A 21,314-nucleotide genomic window follows, 5' to 3' on the forward strand; every position below is an offset into this window, starting at 1 on the left:
TGAAGGTTGGAGTATGTCGAGAGCGATAAACGGACGTGAAGGGAAATTTTCCCCCGGAACCCTTTTTTTTTCGGGGGGGAACCTCACAAAGGAGGGGCAGGAGGGGCAGTCCTAGCATCAGAGCCCATCCTCCCAATACTGACGGGAAAAGGTGACATGATAGCCGCAATTGAAAAGCTTGAGATAGATTGAAATAGAAGAATCCACAATCAACAGGCAGGACTCATCGCCGGTCGTTGAGCTCAGTTGCTTGTTGAGGGCACAGAACACGTGCCTCCGACCATCGGCCTCCCCCGCCAAATCGTCAGAGTGTTTTCCCTTTTCCTTTCACCTCCGGAGATTCTCTCATCACCACACATCCCTTCCCCCCTTTTCACCTCCTTTTTTTCTTATCTGACCGCCCTCCTGTCAACAACCGAGCCGCGGGATTCATTTACAAGTCGGGATTCCTGGAGAATACCTGGTGTTTGAAAAAGACCCCGCCGCAGGAACAGCCCATTTCAGCCCTCCCCTGGGTGTTGCTGACAGGAAATCGGTTAATTGTCGAGTTGCTGTTCTGTAAGATTCCCCTCAATCAGACGCATGTCAATATCTGGGCCTTTGCGACCTGGATATTACTCAGATCATACCTTTCCAGAATGCTAACATTCCAAGAATTAGATTGAACCGACACAATGCATATTCGTGAGAAGCTTGCGCAGAAAGAGGCTGCGGGGGAGCCGGGGATCTCCTTCGAGTTCTTTCCCCCTAAGACTGCACAGGGTGTGCAGAATCTTTACGACCGAATGGACCGAATGGCCAATCTGGGTCCTGGATTTATCGATATTACATGGGGTGCTGGTGGTCGTCTCTCGGAGCTGACCTGTGAAATGGTAGGCGTTGCTCAGTCTGTCTACGGACTGGAGACCTGCATGCACCTCACCTGTACCGATATGGGCCAGGAGAAGGTTGACCAAGCTCTCGCCGCCGCATACAAGGCCGGCTGCACCAACATCCTGGCACTCCGAGGTGACCCTCCTCGTGACAAGGAAACGTGGGAGGCTGCCGACGGTAATTTCCGGTATGCAAAGGATCTCGTTAGCTACATTCGGCAGAAGTATGGTAACCACTTCGATATTGGTGTCGGTGGTTATCCCGAGGGCGCTGATGACAACGATGATGTCGATCAATTGATCGATCACTTGAAGGAAAAGGTGGATGCCGGAAGCTCCTTCATCATTACTCAGATGTTTTACGACGCCGAGAACTTTATCGAGTGGGTGAAGAAGTGCCGTGCCAAGGGTATCACCATTCCAATCATCCCCGGCATCATGCCTATCCAAACATACGCTGCCTTCATTCGTCGCTCCAGCTGGACCAAGACTCGCGTTCCCCCAGAGTGGATGGAGGCCCTCGAACCAGTCAAGAACGACGATGCGGCAGTCCGAGACATTGGAAAGCACCTCATCGCCGAGATGTGCCGCAAGCTCATGGCCTCGGGCCTCAACCATCTGCACTTTTACACGATGAATCTCGCCCAGGCAACCAGATTGGTTCTCGAGGAACTAGGTCTCGCACCGTCCGATGATTCTCCCATTCAGCGCCCCCTGCCATGGCGACCTTCGCTTGCCCTCGGCCGCAGAGGCGAAGATGTCCGACCTGTCTTCTGGCGTAACCGTAACTCCTCATATGTCGCTCGCACCCAGACATGGGATGAGTATCCCAACGGCCGCTGGACCGATTCTCGCTCCCCTGCATTCGGTGAGCTTGATGCTTACGGTGTTGGACTCAAAGGTACAAATGAGCAGAACATCAAGATGTGGGGTGAACCCAAGTCCATCAAGGATCTCTCCGACATCTTCATTCGCTTCCTGGAGGGCAAACTGGAACGACTGCCCTGGAGTGACAGCCCTATCACAGCAGAGGCAAGCGACATCCATGATCTTCTGTTGAAGGTCAACCGTCGTGGTTTCTTGACCATCAACTCGCAACCCTCTGTGAATGGCGTCAAATCATCCCACCCCGTGTACGGATGGGGACCCAAGAACGGTTTCGTCTACCAGAAGGCCTACTTGGAACTCATGGTGCCTTCGCATTTGATCGACCAACTCATCGCAAAGATCGAACAAAACGATGATCTCACATACCACGCAACCCGTAAGAACGGCGAACTGAGAACCAACACGAACGACAGCCCCAACGCCTTGACTTGGGGTATCTTCGCTGGCCGAGAAATCATTCAGCCAACCATTGTGGAGACAATCAGTTTCCTCGCATGGAAGGACGAAGCGTATGCTCTGGGTGATGAGTGGGCGAAGTGTCACGATGCTGCAAGCCCCAGTCGCAAGTTGATCCAACAGGTCATGAACGACTGGTGGCTCGTCAACATTGTGGACAACGACTTCCACCGAACCAACGCCGTCTTTGATCTCTTCAACGATCTCGAGATCAAGGACTTTGATGTCGAGCTACCAGGCAAGCCCGAAACCAACGGCACAACCGAACAGAACGGCACTGCCGTCAAAAACTAAAATTACTTCCACTCAACCGGAAGAACCATGAACTATTCCCTTGACGTTATCCCCTTCGCGGGCTCGTGAATTTACGAGCCATTGTCAACACTACTTCTACAACATCTACCTAATTCAACATCACCTATCTCAACGATACTCAACGATTACCAAGCCCGAAACAAATCATCCAACACCATATCTCGGGCCCTCCCTGCAATGTGTCATGGCGTCACGATTGAAGACCTCTCAACGATTTCTTCCTGAGCGTTTCTTTTCCACTTTCAACATCCGACATTCTCCTTGTACCGATACCCCGTCTCTTTTAACAATGACGCTCCATCGCTCGGAACACTCTTCTTTTTTTATCTTTTGATCCTTTGCAGGCCCGGTGCCTGCCCCCTCGATACTGAAACCGTTCTTCTGCAGAAGGACGTGGGATTGTCTAGGGGCTGGGGGGATTAAAAGCAGAAGAATCCAAAATTCAACATATAATTTTCTGCTCCTTTGGAGCTATCTTTCTATCATTCCTTCTTCCTCTTTTCTCCTCTCCACTCCTTTTCAACCCTCTCTGCTTCGTTTGAAGTTCCTGATATAGAGACCACAGCCCGAAAGATAATTGAACCCTACGGCTCAGTGGTCAGTTTTGATTTTTGCACGCAGCGATCCTCCCTTTTTCCCTTATCGAGAATTCATCTCGATGCTCGGCGCTCACTTTTGGTCGATTCGGTTTTTATCATCCTTCTGCATCGTTTTCCTTAAAAGGGCCTCCCTGCCAACACCCGCATGCTGGGATTTTTCTTCTGGGATTCGGGCTTAAGATTAAATTGTTTAAAAGAAAGAAATGCTGAACTGTCCGTGGTTTTCAACTTGGAATCGCGGGTGCTTTGAATCATTTCTCTCCCTGATCTCTTCCTGGATGTAGTTGTAGAATTCCGAAACTAAGCTGGATGGATGGATGGGTAGTTTGACGGAGTATCATACGATGGCCAACTTTGATTTCTCCTGGAAGTTCTGCCGAGCAGCTTGCCTTTGCAAATATCCAGAACCTAGAGCTAGAGAAAATCTACTAGTAGCTGCTAGGAGACCTCAATATGCAATCGGATGATTTTCAACTTCAGACCTTCCGATGGCCGGACTTCAAATACAATTTGGACAGTAGTTAGTTAGCCCTGTTCCAAGACAGCTTATCTACACTCGATACTACCTTGGTACAATTTGAATTGAGAGAAAATAAAGATAACAGTATTGCATGTGCTTTGTAATGATTGTTGTTGTTGTTGTAACGGGCTAATAATAGAGCAAGGAACATTGACAAAAAGCCGCCTCCCACGTCTGCGCCCCCAAAATAGCTACCACAGCATTAGGAAGGGAAACCCACACCTCCCAAACTCCATAACAATGAAAAAAGCAGTTTAATACAAATAACGCTAGATAACAAGGGATGATGTGTTGATTCAGGGAAGAAAAAACAAACTAGGTCCTTCGGGGTGGAAAAAAAAACCGGTCGGTCATTTTTCACATTACCAGAGCACGACCGATACCCTGGACCGCCCAGGCAAATGGTTTGGCAAACCATAGCATCCAACTTCCAACAAGAAGGACGTAGCTTGCCGCACGTCCAACGACCAAGGCGCCGAATCCGAGGACAAAAAGATACAGAACGGCCTGGAGGAGCTCCATCAAGAAACCACTGATGGCCTTGTCGTTTTTGGCTCGAGGCCATTTGCCTGTTGCTTGGTATTCGGAGATAACCCGGTACACGCGATTGAAGACCCGGTAGCAATGCCGAGCCATGTTGAGAACATTGTTTATCAGCACCTTGGCGTATTGGCTGTCAGTGCCATTGTGAACGGCCTTGTGCATTTGGGTGATGGCCATGACGACGATTTCGAAAACCATTGACAGCGCTAGGGCGTTGGCGCCTTCTTTGATGGAATCGTGTTTATCTCCCTGGTGCAGTCCCTCGCGCAAATCGTCACAGACATCCGTGATATTGGGGTGCAGATATTTTTTGGGTTTGGACCCGGTTACCTGATGGCCATCCAGTTCAGCGATCTCCTTCTCGTCGATGGGATTGTCTGCGAGATTATCTGGGTTCGCACCTGCAGCCATTCTCGTTGCGCGTCGTATGCGTGCTTCTTCCTTGAATTTCTCGAGTCTTTCTGCACGGGCATGTCTCTCGGCCGCGAGACGCTCATCGTCCGCCGAAGGAGATGTTTCTCGTGAAGACACCTGGGCCCGCTGTGGTGTTGGTGTTTTCTGGCGTGGAGGACTGTTGTGGCGAGGAAGTCTCGACCCACGGGGAGGAGTTATCTCTTGCGGTGGGCCTCTGTCAATAGAAACGCGCTTTGCGGCTGGAGATGATTTTTTCACAGGCGATGGCTTGGCCGAGCATGGTGGTGTGTCCTTCACCGAAGACAACGCCGACCTGAAAGACCTTTCGGATCGTGATGATTCCGAATTATCCCTGGACGGCGCCGAAGCTAGAGATACCGGAGACCCCTTGCGACTGCTGAAATAGAGAGAGCCATTGGCATTACGGAAGGATTCCGCTCTATTACGCAGAGACTCGGTACCATTGCGTAAAATTGTCGCCAGGCTGTCGGTGGGAGACCTAACGATGCCGCCTGACCGTCCTAGTCCGGAGGTACGGATGAATCCACGGATAGAGCTTGTTGGTTGATTGATGTTTTTCTCTTGGTCGATCTTGGCCTTGAGTGGGCTTTCTTCCGACGGGGTGTCTTCCAACTGAGTCCTTTTTGTCGGCGTTTCTTTGGACGGTGCGTCTTTGGAGGGTGTTCCTTTGGACGGGGTGTTTTTGGATGGAGTGGTTCGGGCCGAGGCGTCTTTTGTCTGGGGGGCTTGCTTGGATGTGGGGGACTCCTTGGGCTTGGGGATGCTGCTCAGGGACGCTGTGGTTTTGGATAATGCTATTGATGGTGCTGTCGATTTCATCTGCAAGGCTCCTCCGGCTGGTCGCAACCCAGAAGGTGTGGAGACGACTTGAGCCTTTGCCCGTACGGCCTTCACGGCTTCGCCTGTGCCCGACAGGCCAGTACCACCGGGACGTCGCAACCCTTGGGTCTTGAGATTGAGGGTCTTTTTCTCCGCGATTGAGGAAGGGAGCATTGTACGGGTGACAGTGGGTGTGATAATGAACACATCGTCGTCCCCGCGAACGTCTTCGGGATGCTCCTTCGCGCTCTCGAAACTCGGTCTCGGATGGGTGTTCTCTTTGCTCGATCCCTGGGAGTCCGCTCTCTCGATCTCGTGATCGGAGTAATTGGGATCCTGACACAGGGTCGTGGATGACAGCTTCAAGCATTGGGCATGCTTCGAATTCTGAGAAATTTCGGTCCATTCTTCTTGAATAGCATTGTTCCCGGCCTCCGCTTTTTGCTGCTTCTGATACACAGCCGTCCGCGTCTCTTCCTTTGGCTTTTTCTTTGCCCCTACAGCGAGAGGGCGAGGTTGAAGATTTTTGGCCTCCTCGGGGGAAGAAAATAGAAGAATTTCGTCTGGATTCTTGCCGCCGGGATTTATTTCTTTGCACCCTAAAAAAGAACCATCATTTCGCCCTTTGACTTTGTCTTTTGGTTTCGATGGAGAAGACTCTTCCCATATCGTGCTGATTCTGTTCTTGCCAATCTCCTCCGGGCTGTAATAGTTGTTCAACTGCGCCGGGGATAGGGAGGTTTGGGGCTGGGAAGATGTCGCTTGCTGTCGATCCGTTTCTGGTTGAGACTGAGATGGTCGGCCGTTGTAGGTCTGGAATGTCTTCTCTGTCCTTTGTTCTGGCTGTGTTGTTTGAGGCGGTTGTGAGCTGTTATCTCTTTCCGCAGAGCCGTTGCGGGAGCTGGGGGCTGCACTGATATCAGACACTCGACCTCGATGACGCTCTCGTTTCTTCCGCTCTATGCTCTTCTGATACTCAGAAATTTGCTGGGTTGTCATCGTAGGTGGGTTTGGGTCTTTCGCAGAAGGCATGTGAACTACAAATCTGTCCTCCCAATCAGCGACTGATTCGCCGGCTGAGATGGGAGAGACGGATGGTTGAGAATCCGGGCCTGAGTCTGTGGTGTCGGATCTTCCTGGCTTATGATGGGCGTCGTCGGAATCGTGATCTGTCCATTGTTTCTGGCTGTTTACATTGACAGTCAACCTGTTGCGTGCACCATGCGCAATGTTTCTGTTGCTTGGTGGGCTAGGAATAGCGGAGCGACCACCGCGGCTAGCAGGTTGCTCCCTATTCGGCTTTCGTGCACTGGAATGATCTGGAGAACCATTCTGGTCGGTGTTTCTGGACCGAACAAAGGATGACCGTTGAGATAGCGGAGATGAGTCTTTGTCAAATCGATCCCTCAATTTCTTCCACGTGTGTTCTCGGCCGCGATCTCCTGATTGAGTAGCCGGGCCACCAGATCCACCGGAGGAGAAGGTCGTCGGTGATGGTTTCGGAATTGCGGTAGGGCTGGGGGTTTGGTTTCTTTGGTCCCTTCCCTTGTCAGCAAAAGACTTCGGTACCGGAAGCTTGGTAGCTTTTGCTCTGTGAAACATCGTGTCCTCTGAAGCTCTGGGGGACGCGGATTCAGCACGGTTATCAGAAAAGTTGTATCGGGAAGGAGAGTTTGCGGAGAGCTCGGTTGCGTAGTCGGCACGGTATGCCTGGTATTGGCCGTGATTATGAGGTCGAGGTGAGAGGTTCACGAGATGTCCGTCGGGTAGTTCGACTCGGCTTTCGATCTCCATGATGGCTGAGGGAAGTGGCGGCTAGTAGCTTAGACTCCGAAGCCAGGATTGAACCTTTGTTTGGCCCATGCCGTGGCAAAACAGTTGATATCAGGTCGTGTCTTGGTGGCGGAGTGTATGCTAGGAACGAAGGATTGGCGAGTATGAATATGGTCAATGTTCGTGCAGACAGGACAAGTGATAGACACAAAGTATCCGCGGGGTCATCTAGCCTAGTCCGGAACTGAAGGTGATCGTGGTCGCAACGCGTAAGAATATGGTGCTCCCAATGGCTGGGATGGTATGTTATCCGCGATGAGGAATGCCAGCCCCCGCGCTGGAATGCCAGCAGATAGAACCCGCCGCCATCTGGTATGACGCGCCGATCGCAAGTTCCTCTCCAAAGCGTAACGAAATTTCATCATTGCATCATTGTCAGAGAAGTTACGGTGACGGATGGGATTCATGGGGTGAAAAGAGCCCATGAGGTGTTCGGCCCAACTCAACGCAAGCACGACCCGAGATGAAATCACCAGTCAACGTTTATCAATCAGCAACAACACCCGGGAACTACAAAGTTTTTTTGTTCTTGGTCGACATTTTGGAAATATGGTTGGGTTTGACATTCCCCAGCGTGGCAGTTTCGAGAAATCCTCCCCTTGGAGATATCAAACCCCTCAACGATATCAAGTTTAGTGTGAATTAGGGCATGGACTATGCAGGGCACACCCTGTTTTTGGTCATGATGGTCGAACGCATGGACATCTTTGGGAGTATAATGCTCATTGTGTATTGAGTAGGCTGAAAAAGGACATGATGTCATGCAAAGGATAGGCAATTCATTGATTCGTTTTTAGAATCGGCCCGTTTCTCGACGAGTCCCGAGACTACTGGAGCCTGGCCTACTGACTCCGCTCACAGAGGGACTGTTAGACCCTGCCGCACTAATTCGCTTGAGCGGACTGGACGGCTTTTTCAAGGGGCTTGTGCCTTGCTCTCTGTAGAAGAAATCGCCATCCCTCTGGAGGCGACGATCAAATGAAGTAGATGCTGATTTCCTTAAGGGAGAGTTGGCATGCGAGTAGACTCCGAGGCTCCCTCCATCACCTGTACCTGTCGTTGGTTGTCGAAATTGCGGCTGGCGCATGCCTGTCCCCGCGGTTCGTACTAATGGAGACTGATCACGCGCTAAAACGGGAGTCTGCATGGGTGGACGAGATTGAAAAATCGATGAAGGCCCCGATGTAGAGGGAGCTGCTGGTCGCCGAGGAGAGAACCCTTCTGGGTCGACATGCCTGACATAGTTCGGGTTCGGACTAGTCTTAAATCCCCGGTTGATGATAAAGGTCGGGGTGTAAGTATCAACCTCATTTGGCGGCTCAGAAGTAGATTTGGCCGTATCAACATCGGCAAATTGTGTTGCGACATCTCTCATCAAAGGTCGTGTTCGAGGATGAACATATTTGTTGTCGTATTCTTTGAGGACCTCCTTGTGTACCAATGTCGAGTCCTTCGCTTGTTGTGTATAGGAGACCGAGAGGAAGGACATTTGTACTGATAGGAGGGCCGCAAGGAAAGCGGTAGTCACAATGGTCACGCTAGGTCGTTGGTCGGACAGCTGGGTGGGTAGGAAGAGCATGTAGACAAGGACATGCCCAGGACTGAATAGGCAGAAAAGACGAGTGCAAATTGGCAAAGGATCCCACATCGCGACCTCCCATACATCTCTCTGTGCATCGGGGTGCGCTCTGGACTGCGCAGTCTCGGTAGACATCGCGTTGGCCAGGTATCGAAGAGGAGACGCCGTCATGGGACTCGAGTCCACTCGTACACGCTGGGCTGATGATGTCGCCGGCGCTTTGTCTATGGGATTCTCAAACATGCGATAGTGCCGCTTGCGATAAAAGGTGTAGAAGGCGTTCAGTGCCGATGAAATGGCGAGGAAGGAGACTATGGATGATGCCTAGCAGAGTGAGATATCGCGAATCAGCTTGAATATCCTTGCAGCACGACATAAGTCGTAAATAATAGGCGCAACTCACCAACCAGCTTAACCAAGGGACCCCTTCGTCTTCACCAAAAACATCGTCGATGGCTTTTCTGCCACTGGAGCGACCATTTGCACGTGCCACAAGGAATACCACATTCAGCGTGATTCCAATAACCAGGCCCCAGTCCTTTTCTAATTCATCCAAATCATAACCCTCAATCGTTTCGGATGCCCAAAGCAAAAAGTCCCAAGGGTTCAACCAGCTGCGGATGCGCTCCCCGAGCGGGCGACGGCGTACGAGGCGAGGCATGGTTCGCGGTGGTGCAAAAATGGTGTTTTCAAGCACAACCTGTTCCTCAGCAGCTTCGCGTTAGATAGAAAGGCGAAATAGAGACATGCAGAGTGTAGTGCAAGCTGTTGGTTGGAGACAAGACAATGACACCCGTTGAAAGTAAACAAAATTGCATCAGCTTACGTAACCCCGGTACAGCTCCTCCGCGATAGCGATTAGCGGACCACCTCACCAGCTTGAGCCCCGACTGAGCAGAGGTCTGCGCCTATTTCCTGTTTCAACCTAGGCGTCGAGTTCTCGTTGGTCTTTTATACGCTGCTCACTCTTCTCGACACACATTATGGCTGCCGCCGCCGCGTCTACATACAAGGTACTTGACACCTAGTGCCTTTAACCCCTCCGATAGCGTTGCTAAATGGTTTCAATTCCAGGACCGGCAATTCCTCGCCGTCATTGGCGATGAAGAGTAAATTCCCTTCATCATCTACATACCTCACTGCCGGTGCTCTTTTGGGCATATGCTGACCTGCAAGCTCTAGTTCCGTGACTGGCCTCCTTCTCGCTGGTATCGGGGTATGTCTCCGCTCCATCCAAAGCCTCTCGATCACCCGGAATCCCCAAAAACTAACATATTTGGGTCTATCCTTAGCACGTAACCGATCCCCCCGATGCGCAGCGCAACTTTCTGGTCGTTGATGCCAAGACAGAGAACTCGGAGATTGAACGGGCATTCAAGAGCTTCACCGAGGAACGAAAGGATATCGCCGTAGTCCTGATCAACCAACATGTCAGCGCAACGCATACCTCCATCCCAAACCAAACTAGTGGAATACTGACATTTGTCTTCAGGTCGCTGAGCGCATTCGCCACAGCGTGGATACCTTTACCGACCCATTCCCCGCCGTCCTCGAAATACCCAGCAAGGACCACCCCTACGACCCCGAGAAGGATAGCGTGTTGAAGCGTGTTCGGCGGTTGTTTGGCGAGTGAGCTCGCAATGTGTCTATTCGATCTTGTGCGCTTGGTCGCCAAGAGGTGTCTGGTTTTTGCGTGTTTCGATATAACTGTTTCGTGTCAAAATATTCCGGTGATATCATTAGTTTCGGGCTTCCTACACCAACTGCAAGAACTGGAAATGACGGGGATGTGATCAGAAGTTCTAGAGGGGAGATACCCAGCATGTCTGAAAATGCATATACAACCTCAATATATCCGGGTCCTGATCTATATCCATGGATTCACGTTGTAACCGTACTAGTAGTGCTAAGTTATACCACTAGTAGTACTATCACTATGGAGACTGGAACATCTATGTGCGCAAAATACCGAAATTAAATGTTCATTTGGCGATGAGAGGTATATGAGTTCAGAGCTCGACTGGGAAGGTCTCAGCAAGGATAGATGGATAATCGAAAAGGATGCGAAGTCAAGATAAAACACAATGATGAATAAAGACAGTGTGGCTGGAAAGACGTTGGCAATCACATCAAATAAAACGGAAAGAGCAAGAGTCATAACGAAACATGGGCGGGGGCGTTTCTGGCATAGGAATGTTGAGGCGTGTCCTGGTGGTTTATTGAACAGACAAGAGGCCACCCTACAGGTGGATGCAATTACGAGACCCGAATAGATCTATCATTAGACCAGGAGCTTGAACTGGATGTCATCAGCCTTCAAGCAAGTGACCTTCTTCTGATCCTTGGTGTAGACATCGGCCAAGACCGAGTAGAAACCCTGTGATGTATTCGTTAGCGTTTCATTAGGCCTCACTGGCTGTCCAATCCTCGGGTATTACTCACAGGAGGAATAACGCTCGGCAACTTCACCTCCTTCTTCAGAGTCATGGGACCCTTCTCCAAAGGACATTCCATATCGACTTCTTTGATTTGATCACAGAGCTCGACAGTCTGCGAAATAAGTGTAATGAGACCCCATTTGACAACCAGGTTGACCTTGGCACCCTCTTCAATGGTTTCGGTCAGCTCGCCACTAGCTGTGATCTGAAGAGTTTGACCCCTGTTGTGAAAGAAGCATATAGTTAGCCAGAGGTACTGTGTTTCAGAGCAGAGCTCCCAGGTTGACTCACGGCAGAGGAGGGTTGGGATCGAGGTCAACTGATTCGATCTGCAAGATATTACCAGCCGGGTTCTCGCAGTAATCCAGGGGATTGTCGCCCTTGACGGGGAAATTCTCGGTGGTATGGGCCTTGAGGGTGACCTGTGTGGGGTCGAAGATAGACGGCAGAGATGCCGCCGAGACGAGCGGAGAAGCAACAAGCAGGGTGGCGACCGATAAGAACTTCATGGTGGCGATGACGGCTCGTGGGTAGCCGTGACAGTGCAAAGTCGAGCAAGAATATATGTGTCTTTCGGGCCCTGAGCGTCTTCAGTACTCAGAGGAATAGGTTGAGCAAGGAAATGGAAAGGTTGGAGATTGGAGATGCAGGTCAAGGCTGGGGGGGTCACTTGATGACGACTCGGTCACGTGCACTCCGCTTCAGGCATAGATCACTTGGCGCTTTGAAGGTTTGTCGTACCTTGCAGCTACACTGTTGACTTAACCAGCTACGAGGTATACTACTATGGGTTAAGGTTATTTTTATCTATCTCAGCATTCCTCTTGTCAAGATGTAGCCTAAAGGCTAACTTCTCCAGTCCATTCCCATATGCAACCCAATGAGGGCGTTGACCCACCTTTCTCCGATTCCTATGTTTACCTTATCAGTGATCCGCAGCAGTGGGCCAAATAAGGTAAGGTTGGGTAGTACACAGGGTGATCATTCTCAACCACATCTTTTAACCTACACGGGTCAGATTGAAAACGCACGATTTAAAGAAACTACTTCAAGCTTGGATTGCCAACGTGAAATTGATTTTATCTTCATTCGGCATCAACTGGCACCCCTGGCGGGTTACTACTAGTACTAGTATTACTACTAACTTTCAAGGTTGAAGTCTTGAAATACTGCCAGTGGTATCAAACTTGAACTTTCAAGTTGGAATAATACTACGAGCCCTGGACTCGGAGGGCTGCCCAATTAATGTCCACGGGTCTGGGTACTGCTAGAAGTAGATGGAACTTGAACTGCGACGCGAAATCCAATTTTTCCTTGTACGCTAGAGGTGCTCTAGGGTTTTCCCTGTGTCAACTTGAATATTATCCATGTTCAATTTTTGCTCTTATTCAAGCCTTCCTCTATAGCATGAGCATATGATAAGCGACAGTGGATGCCACTAAGTCAAAGACGGCACAAAAGATGACGCTATGGCATTTCCAGCTCTAGAGACGCCTTTCACTACTAGTACTATCATGCTACCATGTGATGTAAATAGTATGCTTTCAGTGTGATTCCGAGTCGTCATAGGAAATTCGTCATAGAAGACTCGCTCAACGCTGACCCCTGTATGGTGTACACCGACCCACATGTCTCATTCAACACTGACCCCCAGGAACACAGCGGAGATCATTCGCATGAGCGGATTTATACGAACTGTGAGGCAGAAAGCATATGATGAAGGGTGGTAAGTTTTGCCTGCTTGTTGATACTCTATGACAGATTTGATAGCTGCATGCTGTAGCTTTGATAGCCAGTGAGCCACCAGTTAGAATTTAGTTTACTGAGACGGTCAGGGCCTTCAGCCACAAACGCCACCTCCAAGAAATTAAATGGAACCCGGTTACATCGAAAAACTATGCAAGCATATCTAACTTTGTCACCGGAGACAATCACTAATGCTCACACAGCGAAAACAACGGGAGGATGTACTTCGATTTATTGAGAATGGCCTTATGTTCACGCAAAATGTCACATCGTTCGCACATGAATGAGTTTAAAAGCCAGAGAAGATACTTACAATAGCAACGTATGACGTAGTGTAGAAAAGAAGTGTTAGATCTACCTCATACTCCGTACACTAACGATGTGGCTGTTTAAGCCTTAAGCAGCGTACTCCATCGCAATGGCTAAGCGATCAACAACCGTTCAGAGCCGATGAAAATAAGAACAGGGGTGAACCAATCAGACGAGATGGCCTTTTTACCAGAATATTGGTTGACCAAATTTACTCGACTCCACCTCATATGATAGATCGTAATAGGTCAACCCTTGAAGCATTGTGGGCCGGGCGCCGAACAACGACCCTGGCACTAAACTGCCTCAGGAATAGATTTGCTCAGTCCTCTTCATCAGTCCGGTAGCTCTCCGGTGTATTTGGCCCTAGTTTCAGATGCTCCATTCGCATGGGGAAATCCACAGGATGGTCGAACCGGTCGTACTCCGTACTAGTTTTTCCTTTCAAACTGGGCCTGATCCCCTCTCCTCCATTCGTTTTTCAAACACATAGCCCCTGTCTCTGAATTCACAGGGGCAATTGAATCAATGATGAACCGCAAGGAAGAGTTTCGACTCTCATATGTTCCGCTGGACGATGAGCGCCACGATCATCGACAATCCCGACAAAGACCACTGTCCACAGCGGAGCAGGTCCTCCTTCAATCTAATACAAAGGGATTCTGGGGTTCAAGTTGGACCTTTGAAATCATAGGATCTATTATTTCCATCGCGTTTCTGGCTGCAATAATTGTGGTTCTGTTCAAGTACAATGGAAAACCAATGCCTGATTGGCCTTACGGTATCACCCTTAACGCCCTGGTTTCGGTGCTCAGTACGATTATGAAAGCTTCCATGGCATTTGTCTTGACAGAATGCTTGGCTCAATTAAAATGGTCTTGGTTCCACAGTGGGAACAAGCTGAGTGACCTTGCGCTTCTGGATGCAGCCAGTCGGGGTGTAGCGGGTGCTTTCTTTGTTTTATTTCGCTTCTTACCTCGGTGAGTTCATGAGTTCAGACTCTCCAGCCTCCTGTATTGATGAAATTTAGCCATCTTGTCACTTTCGGATGTCTAGTCCTAGTCATGGCCGCTGCCACGGACCCATTCGTTCAACAGGTAATGGCCGTGAAAGAACGATCTATTCACGCTCCGGGACAAGCATCTATTCAAGTCTGTAATTCGAGCCTCTACACTGATTACGGCGAGGGTTCTTCCCCTGGCTTGAATAAGGTCCTATTAGGAACTCTGGGTGCTGTCTACTCGGGTATTTTTCAAACTCAAACTCCAAACAGCAACTCCATCATGATGGAATGCCCAACAGGAAATTGTACATTTCCTTCATACCAATCCCTCGGCTTCTGCAGTAAATGCGCCAACATCACCGACTCTCTCACGACATCCTCCCCATCTTCCAACTCGATGATGGGTCAAACCACATACAAATTGCCAAACGGATTTGAATTCACTTCTTCACTCAATATGCCTTACCTCATCAACTCAACAGCATTGCGACCCCTCGTGAAACTAGACACGAAGGGCATGGCGACAATCGTGAATTTCACCGCCATCGCTGGACTAGGCTACGGCGGCTCAATCAGCGCAACTGAATGCGCGCTATATTTCTGCGTCAACACATACGAAGCTTCCGTCCGCGAGGGAAAATTCATCGAAACCACAACGGGTGTGTCAACCACCTCCAACGCCTCGTCAGACCCAATGGATGTTCTGAAGGACGTGACTCTTACCCCGACACCTGCTATTCCAACGGCACCCGCTACGAAAAACCGTACAAAAAGGGTTCAAATTGCACGTTCGCCGTGAACGCATTCAGCAAGCTCGCGATGGCCAATTCCCTGCAACCTTTGCTCAAAGGCAAAGCGTCGCTGTTTGTGAGCAACCGACCTGACTATTCATCCGACACTATCCAAGCACTCTACGGCACGCAGGGGAACTTCACCGACATCAATTCAGTATTCAAATCACTCGCCTCTTCGTTAACCGTCAATGCTCGATCGAAAGTCTGCGCTGCGCCTGTGAATGGAACGGCCTGGACCGATCAATCATATGTTCACGTTCAATGGGAATGGTTGATTCTGCCCGGTGGCTTGGTTGCGCTCAGTTTGGTGTTCATGATCATTACGATCATCCACACGCGGAATCAGTATATTTGGAAATCGAGTCCTTTGGCTCTCCTGTTTTCTGATTTGCAGGTTGATGCGGCTAGTACTCTAAAGCCGGATCCAACTCTCAAGGGAATGGAAACTACGTCGAGGAATATGCAGGTTTGGTTGGAAACAACTGCCGATGGGGTTCGATTGAAGGCTGTTCAGGACTAAATGTGCCAGGTGCCCAGGGGAAGGGTGGCGAGATGTAATTTTATTGTACATATATTGCAAATATTTCTTTGTTATGAATTTAGAATACTATTCCACACTATCGAAGAGGGCACCGTGACTTGAGCTCCGAATCAGAATCTTTAAGATGGAATCGGGCGCTGTAACCCCAATTGTACCATTTCATTTGTCATAGAATGGACACCCGTTGCATCCTGCATTGGAACCACATACTCCTTGACTCCTGCCTTATGAACACGGCCATTGATCATAATTATACTCAACCGATCATGGTCTTGTAGAATGGAGATATCCTTCAGTGGATCCCCATCAATTACAAGACAGTCCGCATAGTTGCCCGCCTTGATCTGGCCCATTTCGTGGGAGCGCATGAATAGCTTCGCCATACCATAGGTTGCTGCAATGATGGACTCATGTGGTGTAAAGCCAAACCGATTAACAAAATGGGCGAGATCACGCGCATAAGTACCATGTGGCGTCCATGCAAATCCATAATCCCTGAATCTAAGAGTCAATATCGCTTTTTTATTGATTTGGAAGAAGTTGAGAAATTTACCCTCCGGGGAGGACTACAATTCCTCTTCGATGCATCTCGCGCATAGCACGGTCGGCAGCAGTAAGCTCCTTCTTGTAGCCTACCTGCTCGGCCTTCTCTGTGGAGTATCCGAACATGACGGCGTCGTGAAGTGTGGCTATCAACCAATTAATAGCGGGTGCCACCACGTGTTTTGATCTGCTCTTTTCAAGAGCATCCATACCTATTATAGCCAGTCAGATAGAGCAAACCACAACAATGGCAAGTGACCTACCCTTTTCATCTATATAAGATGCATGATAGATCACATCCACTCCAAAATCAATGCTCTGTTGAACAGAGTCTCGAGCTCGAGCATGTGAACAGACCCGCTTATTATGTCTATGAGCCTCATCAACACATGCTGCTGTCTCTTCAGGTGTAAAATAGCAATCTTCCGCGTCTCGGATCTCCGTGATCTAATAGAGGTGTTAACGTTCAGATCTAATGAGGCTAGAAGGTGCTAGCCATACTGATTCTCCAGACATCGAAAGTTTCACTTGATCAACGCCAATATCAATATGTTCACGGATACTGAGGTTTTATTAGCAATTTGAATGTAAAGAAAGCCATTTTGTGCCATGCAGCAACTTACACTTCTCTCATTTGCTCGGGGCCATCCGCATAGGCAGTGATTCCTCCGACTAGTTCTCCCCCTGTTCGTGCCATTTCCTGGCCATTGGCTAGGAATCGAGGTCCAGGAATATCGCCCGCGTTGATCGCGTCCCGGATAACGACATCTAGGCGTTTCTTAGCAGATGCCGCTCCGAAACACATAGTGTAGCCGGAATCTAGGAAGCATTCTGCACTCCTCGCAGTGAGCAGTGTATGCTCCTCGACGCCAAGATTACCGAGTCGGTCTAGATCACCTCCATTCCATGTGAAGTGGGTGTGAGAGTCTCCTAAGCCCGGCATCAATGTACGGCCTTTTCCATGGAAAACACGCACACTGGGCTCTGCCAGTAGGGCTTCTTTGTTGGGAACAGTGCCAACATGGGCGAATCTCTGGCCTTTTAGACATGACAGTTAATCATACCCTGCCATATGGAAGAATATACATAATAAGACAGCATGGTTGCAACTTACCTACAACGAGGACATCCCCTCTGTACGGCTCCCGGCCAGTGGCTTCTAGGATTTCCACATCTAGGATGAGGACTCTGGAGGAAGCAGGAGTGCCGGCGATCTCATAATTCACGGGTTGAAGATCTGAGTTGAAGTCTAGCTGATCGATATATGCGATATTTCGAGGAGGCCCGTCGTAGTCGTCGATAGGGTAGTCTGCTGACATCCACGACACATTCGTCATGTTGAAAAGATGGAGGGCAGAGAATAGTTGAGCACTGTTTGGATGAATGAGGTAGGCCAAAAGTAAGTTAGGAAGATGCGAGCTACTAATATTTGATTTATATTGGCTCTGTAGTAATGAACGACTTCCCCACGATTTGTCGAGTGGGCACCAATCGGACGTTGACCCCCTTCCTCTCGGAGTTACGGGCAGCCCCCTCTTCTCCGCGCTTCTCCGCAATCCGCGAATGACTCCTGATCTAAAGTAATGTGGCACCGAACTCCCTTCCTTTATCTGACAACTATCGAAATTTTCATTATGGGTTGGCTAAGTCTCCGAAGCCACCTTCAAGGGCCGACGTCCTTCAAGCCCGTTCCTACACAGGTCACCGATTTCAAATCCGCCACTGAACACGTCGAGCACGTTCAAGTTGAGAGTATTGGTCAAATATACGAGCCAACTGCCTCGGAATATAAATTTCAGGATCCATCTGTCCCTGATGACGCTCTACCTTGGATCACACCTGCGATTGTTCGGAGCCAGCGGTTACGCTTCTCGGAAGCCAAAGGTCTCGCTTGGATAGTCGTAGACAATATCGTTTACGACTGTACAAAATTCATTAAGGAGCATCCAGGAGGAGAAACCGTAATACGAAGCTTTATTGGGGAAGACTGCTCGTGGCAATTTTGGCGTTTTCATTCCGAGGCCATCATGGTGAAATGGGGAGGACCCTTGCGTGTTGGGCGAACAGAAGGAATTGGGAATCGATTCAAGGAGCCCCCAAGGTACTTTGGATCAAGAAACAGATGACAGTATACTGGATTTGTACATGTCAAAGCTTCCTACAAATACCTCCTAAGAGACATGTAAATAGATACATGCTTACTATAAAATCCTTTCTACTACACTTCTAGGGCTCCTTACATCCTCTACATTTTTGAAGCCAAATCGATCCTCTATACACACAAAAGCCGTTACATGCTCCCCGCATTCGCATTAATCTTGTTAATGGATCATGATAATTGCCTCATCATACCCAGATGACTAAGGGATGGTAGTTGGGGTTCGCGGAAATCGCGGTGATGCGCGGTGATGCGCGGTTATGCGCGGTGAAGAACTCGGTGACGAATGACGCCATTCATCTCCGATGGAGGGGTTAAACTCCGATGCGGGGAGTCTGTAGCCTGAACAGTCCTGAAAGGATGTGCGGTTTATAAAAGTACCTGGACGAGACTCCAGGGTTGGCCATGTACACTCAACCTCTTCAATTCGAATAGTTTCAATATGACCGTCAACGGCGTGAATAAACTTACCAACTACGTGGCATACTCAGAGCCCAACAGCGGCCCGAGAATTGGCCATCTTGACTTCGAGACCTCGACTGTCACCCCTCTATCCTTCAAGTCTGGCACCCCCTTGACAGATCTTTATCAAGTAATCGCGGCCGGCGAACAAGGAATTACGGCATCCGGCGCGCAACCATTCCCTCTTTCAAGCGTCAAGCACCTTCCCCCAATTTCAGGCCGAGATATACTTGCTGTTGGTAAGAACTACGTCGAACATGCTCGTGAATTCAACTCCTCTGGCTACGATGCCAGTGACAAGACCGACCAGCCGACTCACCCGGTAATCTTCACTAAGCGTGCAACTTCCATCATTGGCCCTGAAGACCCTATTTTGCTGCATCCAAACTTTACCAGCACGCCCGACTACGAAGGAGAGATTGGCGTGATCATTGGCAAGCCTGGTTTCCAAATTTCGGAGCAGAACGCCCTGGACCATGTATGGGGTTATACCATCGTGAACGATATGACTGCACGCGAGCGCCAACGCGACCACAAGCAGTTCTTCCTTGGCAAATCCCCCGATACTTTCTGCCCAATTGGACCCGTGGCTGTCCCCAAGGAGTGTCTTCCAGAAAATCTGAAGATCCAGACCTGCGTCAACAAGGAGAAGCGCCAGGAGGCCACTCTTAACGATCTGATCTTCAGCGTTCCTCACCTTATCAAGACAATCAGCGCTGGCCAAACACTTCAAGCTGGCGACGTTATCGCCACCGGTACCCCTGCTGGCGTTGGATTCGGGTTCAGACCCATGAAGTTCTTGCAGACCGGAGATGAAATCAGTGTCTCCGTGACAGGACTAGGAACCTTGACAAATCGGATTGCTGCTCCTGACGCAGTCAACACCACTTCCGAGCGTGCGCAGTCTCATATTCCCATCGCCAACCAAAAGGCGCCCTCCGGTGCGGGATTAACAACTGTTAATGGCAAGAAGCTGTTTTACCAACGACTGGGTGTTGAGACAGGTCCTTCGATTTTCTTCATTCATGGACTTGGCGGATCGACAAGTTACTTCTACCCTCTTGTTGCGAAGCTTCAGTCCACTCATTCCTTGCATCTTCTCGATCTAGAAGGACATGGCCTTTCGCCAACATCAGCACTCAGCAGCGTCTCTATCGCCTCTTTTGCGGATGATTTTTATCAGTTGTCTAAAGTCGCTGCGGTGAAGGGGGGGTGTGACCGTGATCGCCCACTCGATGGGTTCTCTTGTCGCTCTCAAGCTTGCCCTCGAACATCCCGAGCTTGTGTCCAAACTAATCTTGATGGGTCCTCCCCCGAGCCCATTGCCGGAAGCAGGTAGCCAAGGTTCCTATGCCCGGGCTGCCCTTGTTCGAAAGCAGGGGATGTTAGCCGTTGTTGATGCAATCATACAAGCCGGAACTTCGGCGTTCGTTCAACAAAATAATCCGCTAGCTATTGCTGCAGTGCGCACTTCTCTTCTCAGTCAAGATGCCGAAGGATATGCCAAAGCATGTGCGGCACTTGCTAGATCAGCTACCGAAACATTGGATGTTAAGAGTCTGCGTATTCCAGTCTCTTTCATCACGGGAGAAGAGGACAAAGTCAGTCCTCCAGCACTCTGTCAGAAGTACTCCGAGGCAACAGGCGGTGGAAATGTCCAGGTACTCAAGGATGTGGGGCATTGGCATCTATTTGAAGATGTTGGTCGAACCGTGCAGGCTGTTTTGGCGCAGATTTAAGATCCGTGGACACTCTATTCCTTTCTATTTTATATACCTAGTCTGATTCTTTTATGTTAATAGACGCTACTAGCAGATACAAAATAAACCCTTTCTGTCTACCTTTATAGAATTGAAACAAAACATTTTACCTTTCTCACATTTCTAAGTAGAACTTGTAGGAAGAGCTTATGCTCAAGATATATGAGAAGAGAAAGAGTTTTTGGCGTTGATGGAGTCCTCCAGGGCTTATAAATCAAGGCTTTTGCACCTGCCTATCTCAGCTCCGCTCTATGTGCACGGTGTGATATGATGATCCATCTGTTGATGTGAAGCCTCACGCTTTCGGATTTGACCTTTATCCCACCCCTTTCTTTTTCTTCGTTATCTACAATTTTCGTCATCTTCATCATCCATCACGTATGCGTCAAAATCAGTAGCATGTTGGTTTCGAGCTCTTTATCGACCGAAAAATGAAATCATTGAGTAGTAAGAACTAACTTTCAACACATCGCGTTGAAATGTTGGTGCCTCAGGCATTCATCGGCCACCTTTTCGTGAATGTTTCTCAGTCAACATTAGCACAAGACCATGCTAGTGTACGGTAGTGCGGAGAAAGAAGGAGTTCCAGCAGTGGCTATCATGAAGGGGAAGTCTCCATGAATCATAACTTCGGCAGCAAGTCCGCGAAACTCCGCGCATCTCCGCATTATAATCCCTTGCCTAGTAGATCTATGAAACTT

The 21,314-nt window shown here is 49.4% G+C and overlaps 8 protein-coding genes across 8 annotated transcripts; 4 read left to right on the top strand and 4 right to left on the bottom strand.

The window, feature by feature from the left end:
- Positions 1-674: 674 nt before the first annotated feature.
- Positions 675-2,510, top strand: N7533_012390 (methylenetetrahydrofolate reductase (NAD(P)H) MET13; the record flags this gene model as incomplete). Its single annotated transcript, XM_057109040.1, has 1 exon — positions 675-2,510. One exon carries the CDS (start codon positions 675-677, stop codon positions 2,508-2,510), a length of 1,836 nt encoding a protein of 611 aa, XP_056954141.1.
- A 1,497-nt stretch (positions 2,511-4,007) lies between these two features.
- N7533_012391 (putative NTP binding protein) lies at positions 4,008-7,241 on the bottom strand (the record flags this gene model as incomplete). The annotated part of the gene is made up of 1 exon (XM_057109041.1): positions 4,008-7,241. One exon carries the CDS (start codon positions 7,239-7,241, stop codon positions 4,008-4,010), a length of 3,234 nt encoding a protein of 1,077 aa, XP_056954142.1.
- Positions 7,242-8,073: 832 nt separating this feature from the next.
- On the bottom strand, positions 8,074-9,520 carry N7533_012392 (Nur1/Mug154 family protein; the record flags this gene model as incomplete). Its single annotated transcript, XM_057109042.1, has 2 exons — positions 8,074-9,183; positions 9,263-9,520. 2 exons carry the CDS (start codon positions 9,518-9,520, stop codon positions 8,074-8,076), a joined length of 1,368 nt encoding a protein of 455 aa, XP_056954143.1.
- A 322-nt stretch (positions 9,521-9,842) lies between these two features.
- Positions 9,843-10,492, top strand: N7533_012393 (H(+)-transporting V1 sector ATPase subunit F; the record flags this gene model as incomplete). The annotated part of the gene is made up of 5 exons (XM_057109043.1): positions 9,843-9,872; positions 9,934-9,968; positions 10,042-10,075; positions 10,152-10,289; positions 10,352-10,492. The coding sequence occupies 5 exons, from the start codon at positions 9,843-9,845 to the stop codon at positions 10,490-10,492; spliced, it is 378 nt and encodes a 125-aa protein (XP_056954144.1).
- A 648-nt stretch (positions 10,493-11,140) lies between these two features.
- N7533_012394 (ML domain-containing protein) lies at positions 11,141-11,806 on the bottom strand (the record flags this gene model as incomplete). Its single annotated transcript, XM_057109044.1, has 3 exons — positions 11,141-11,236; positions 11,302-11,518; positions 11,589-11,806. 3 exons carry the CDS (start codon positions 11,804-11,806, stop codon positions 11,141-11,143), a joined length of 531 nt encoding a protein of 176 aa, XP_056954145.1.
- A 2,074-nt stretch (positions 11,807-13,880) lies between these two features.
- On the top strand, positions 13,881-15,669 carry N7533_012395 (DUF3176 domain-containing protein; the record flags this gene model as incomplete). Its single annotated transcript, XM_057109045.1, has 3 exons — positions 13,881-14,332; positions 14,383-15,014; positions 15,065-15,669. The coding sequence occupies 3 exons, from the start codon at positions 13,881-13,883 to the stop codon at positions 15,667-15,669; spliced, it is 1,689 nt and encodes a 562-aa protein (XP_056954146.1).
- A 140-nt stretch (positions 15,670-15,809) lies between these two features.
- Positions 15,810-17,570, bottom strand: N7533_012396 (metal-dependent hydrolase family protein; the record flags this gene model as incomplete). Its single annotated transcript, XM_057109046.1, has 6 exons — positions 15,810-16,185; positions 16,244-16,445; positions 16,497-16,680; positions 16,735-16,795; positions 16,857-17,271; positions 17,348-17,570. 6 exons carry the CDS (start codon positions 17,568-17,570, stop codon positions 15,810-15,812), a joined length of 1,461 nt encoding a protein of 486 aa, XP_056954147.1.
- A 1,263-nt stretch (positions 17,571-18,833) lies between these two features.
- N7533_012397 (bifunctional fumarylacetoacetate hydrolase/alpha/beta hydrolase family protein) lies at positions 18,834-20,592 on the top strand (the record flags this gene model as incomplete). Its single annotated transcript, XM_057109047.1, has 2 exons — positions 18,834-20,054; positions 20,113-20,592. The coding sequence occupies 2 exons, from the start codon at positions 18,834-18,836 to the stop codon at positions 20,590-20,592; spliced, it is 1,701 nt and encodes a 566-aa protein (XP_056954148.1).
- Between the last annotated feature and the right edge of the window lie 722 nt (positions 20,593-21,314).

The sequence above is a fragment of the Penicillium manginii genome, assembly GCF_028828005.1.
Source record: "Penicillium manginii strain IBT 31320 chromosome Unknown utg000009l:1.0-3297300.0:1.0-3298630.0, whole genome shotgun sequence".
NCBI classification, from domain to species: domain Eukaryota; kingdom Fungi; phylum Ascomycota; class Eurotiomycetes; order Eurotiales; family Aspergillaceae; genus Penicillium; species Penicillium manginii.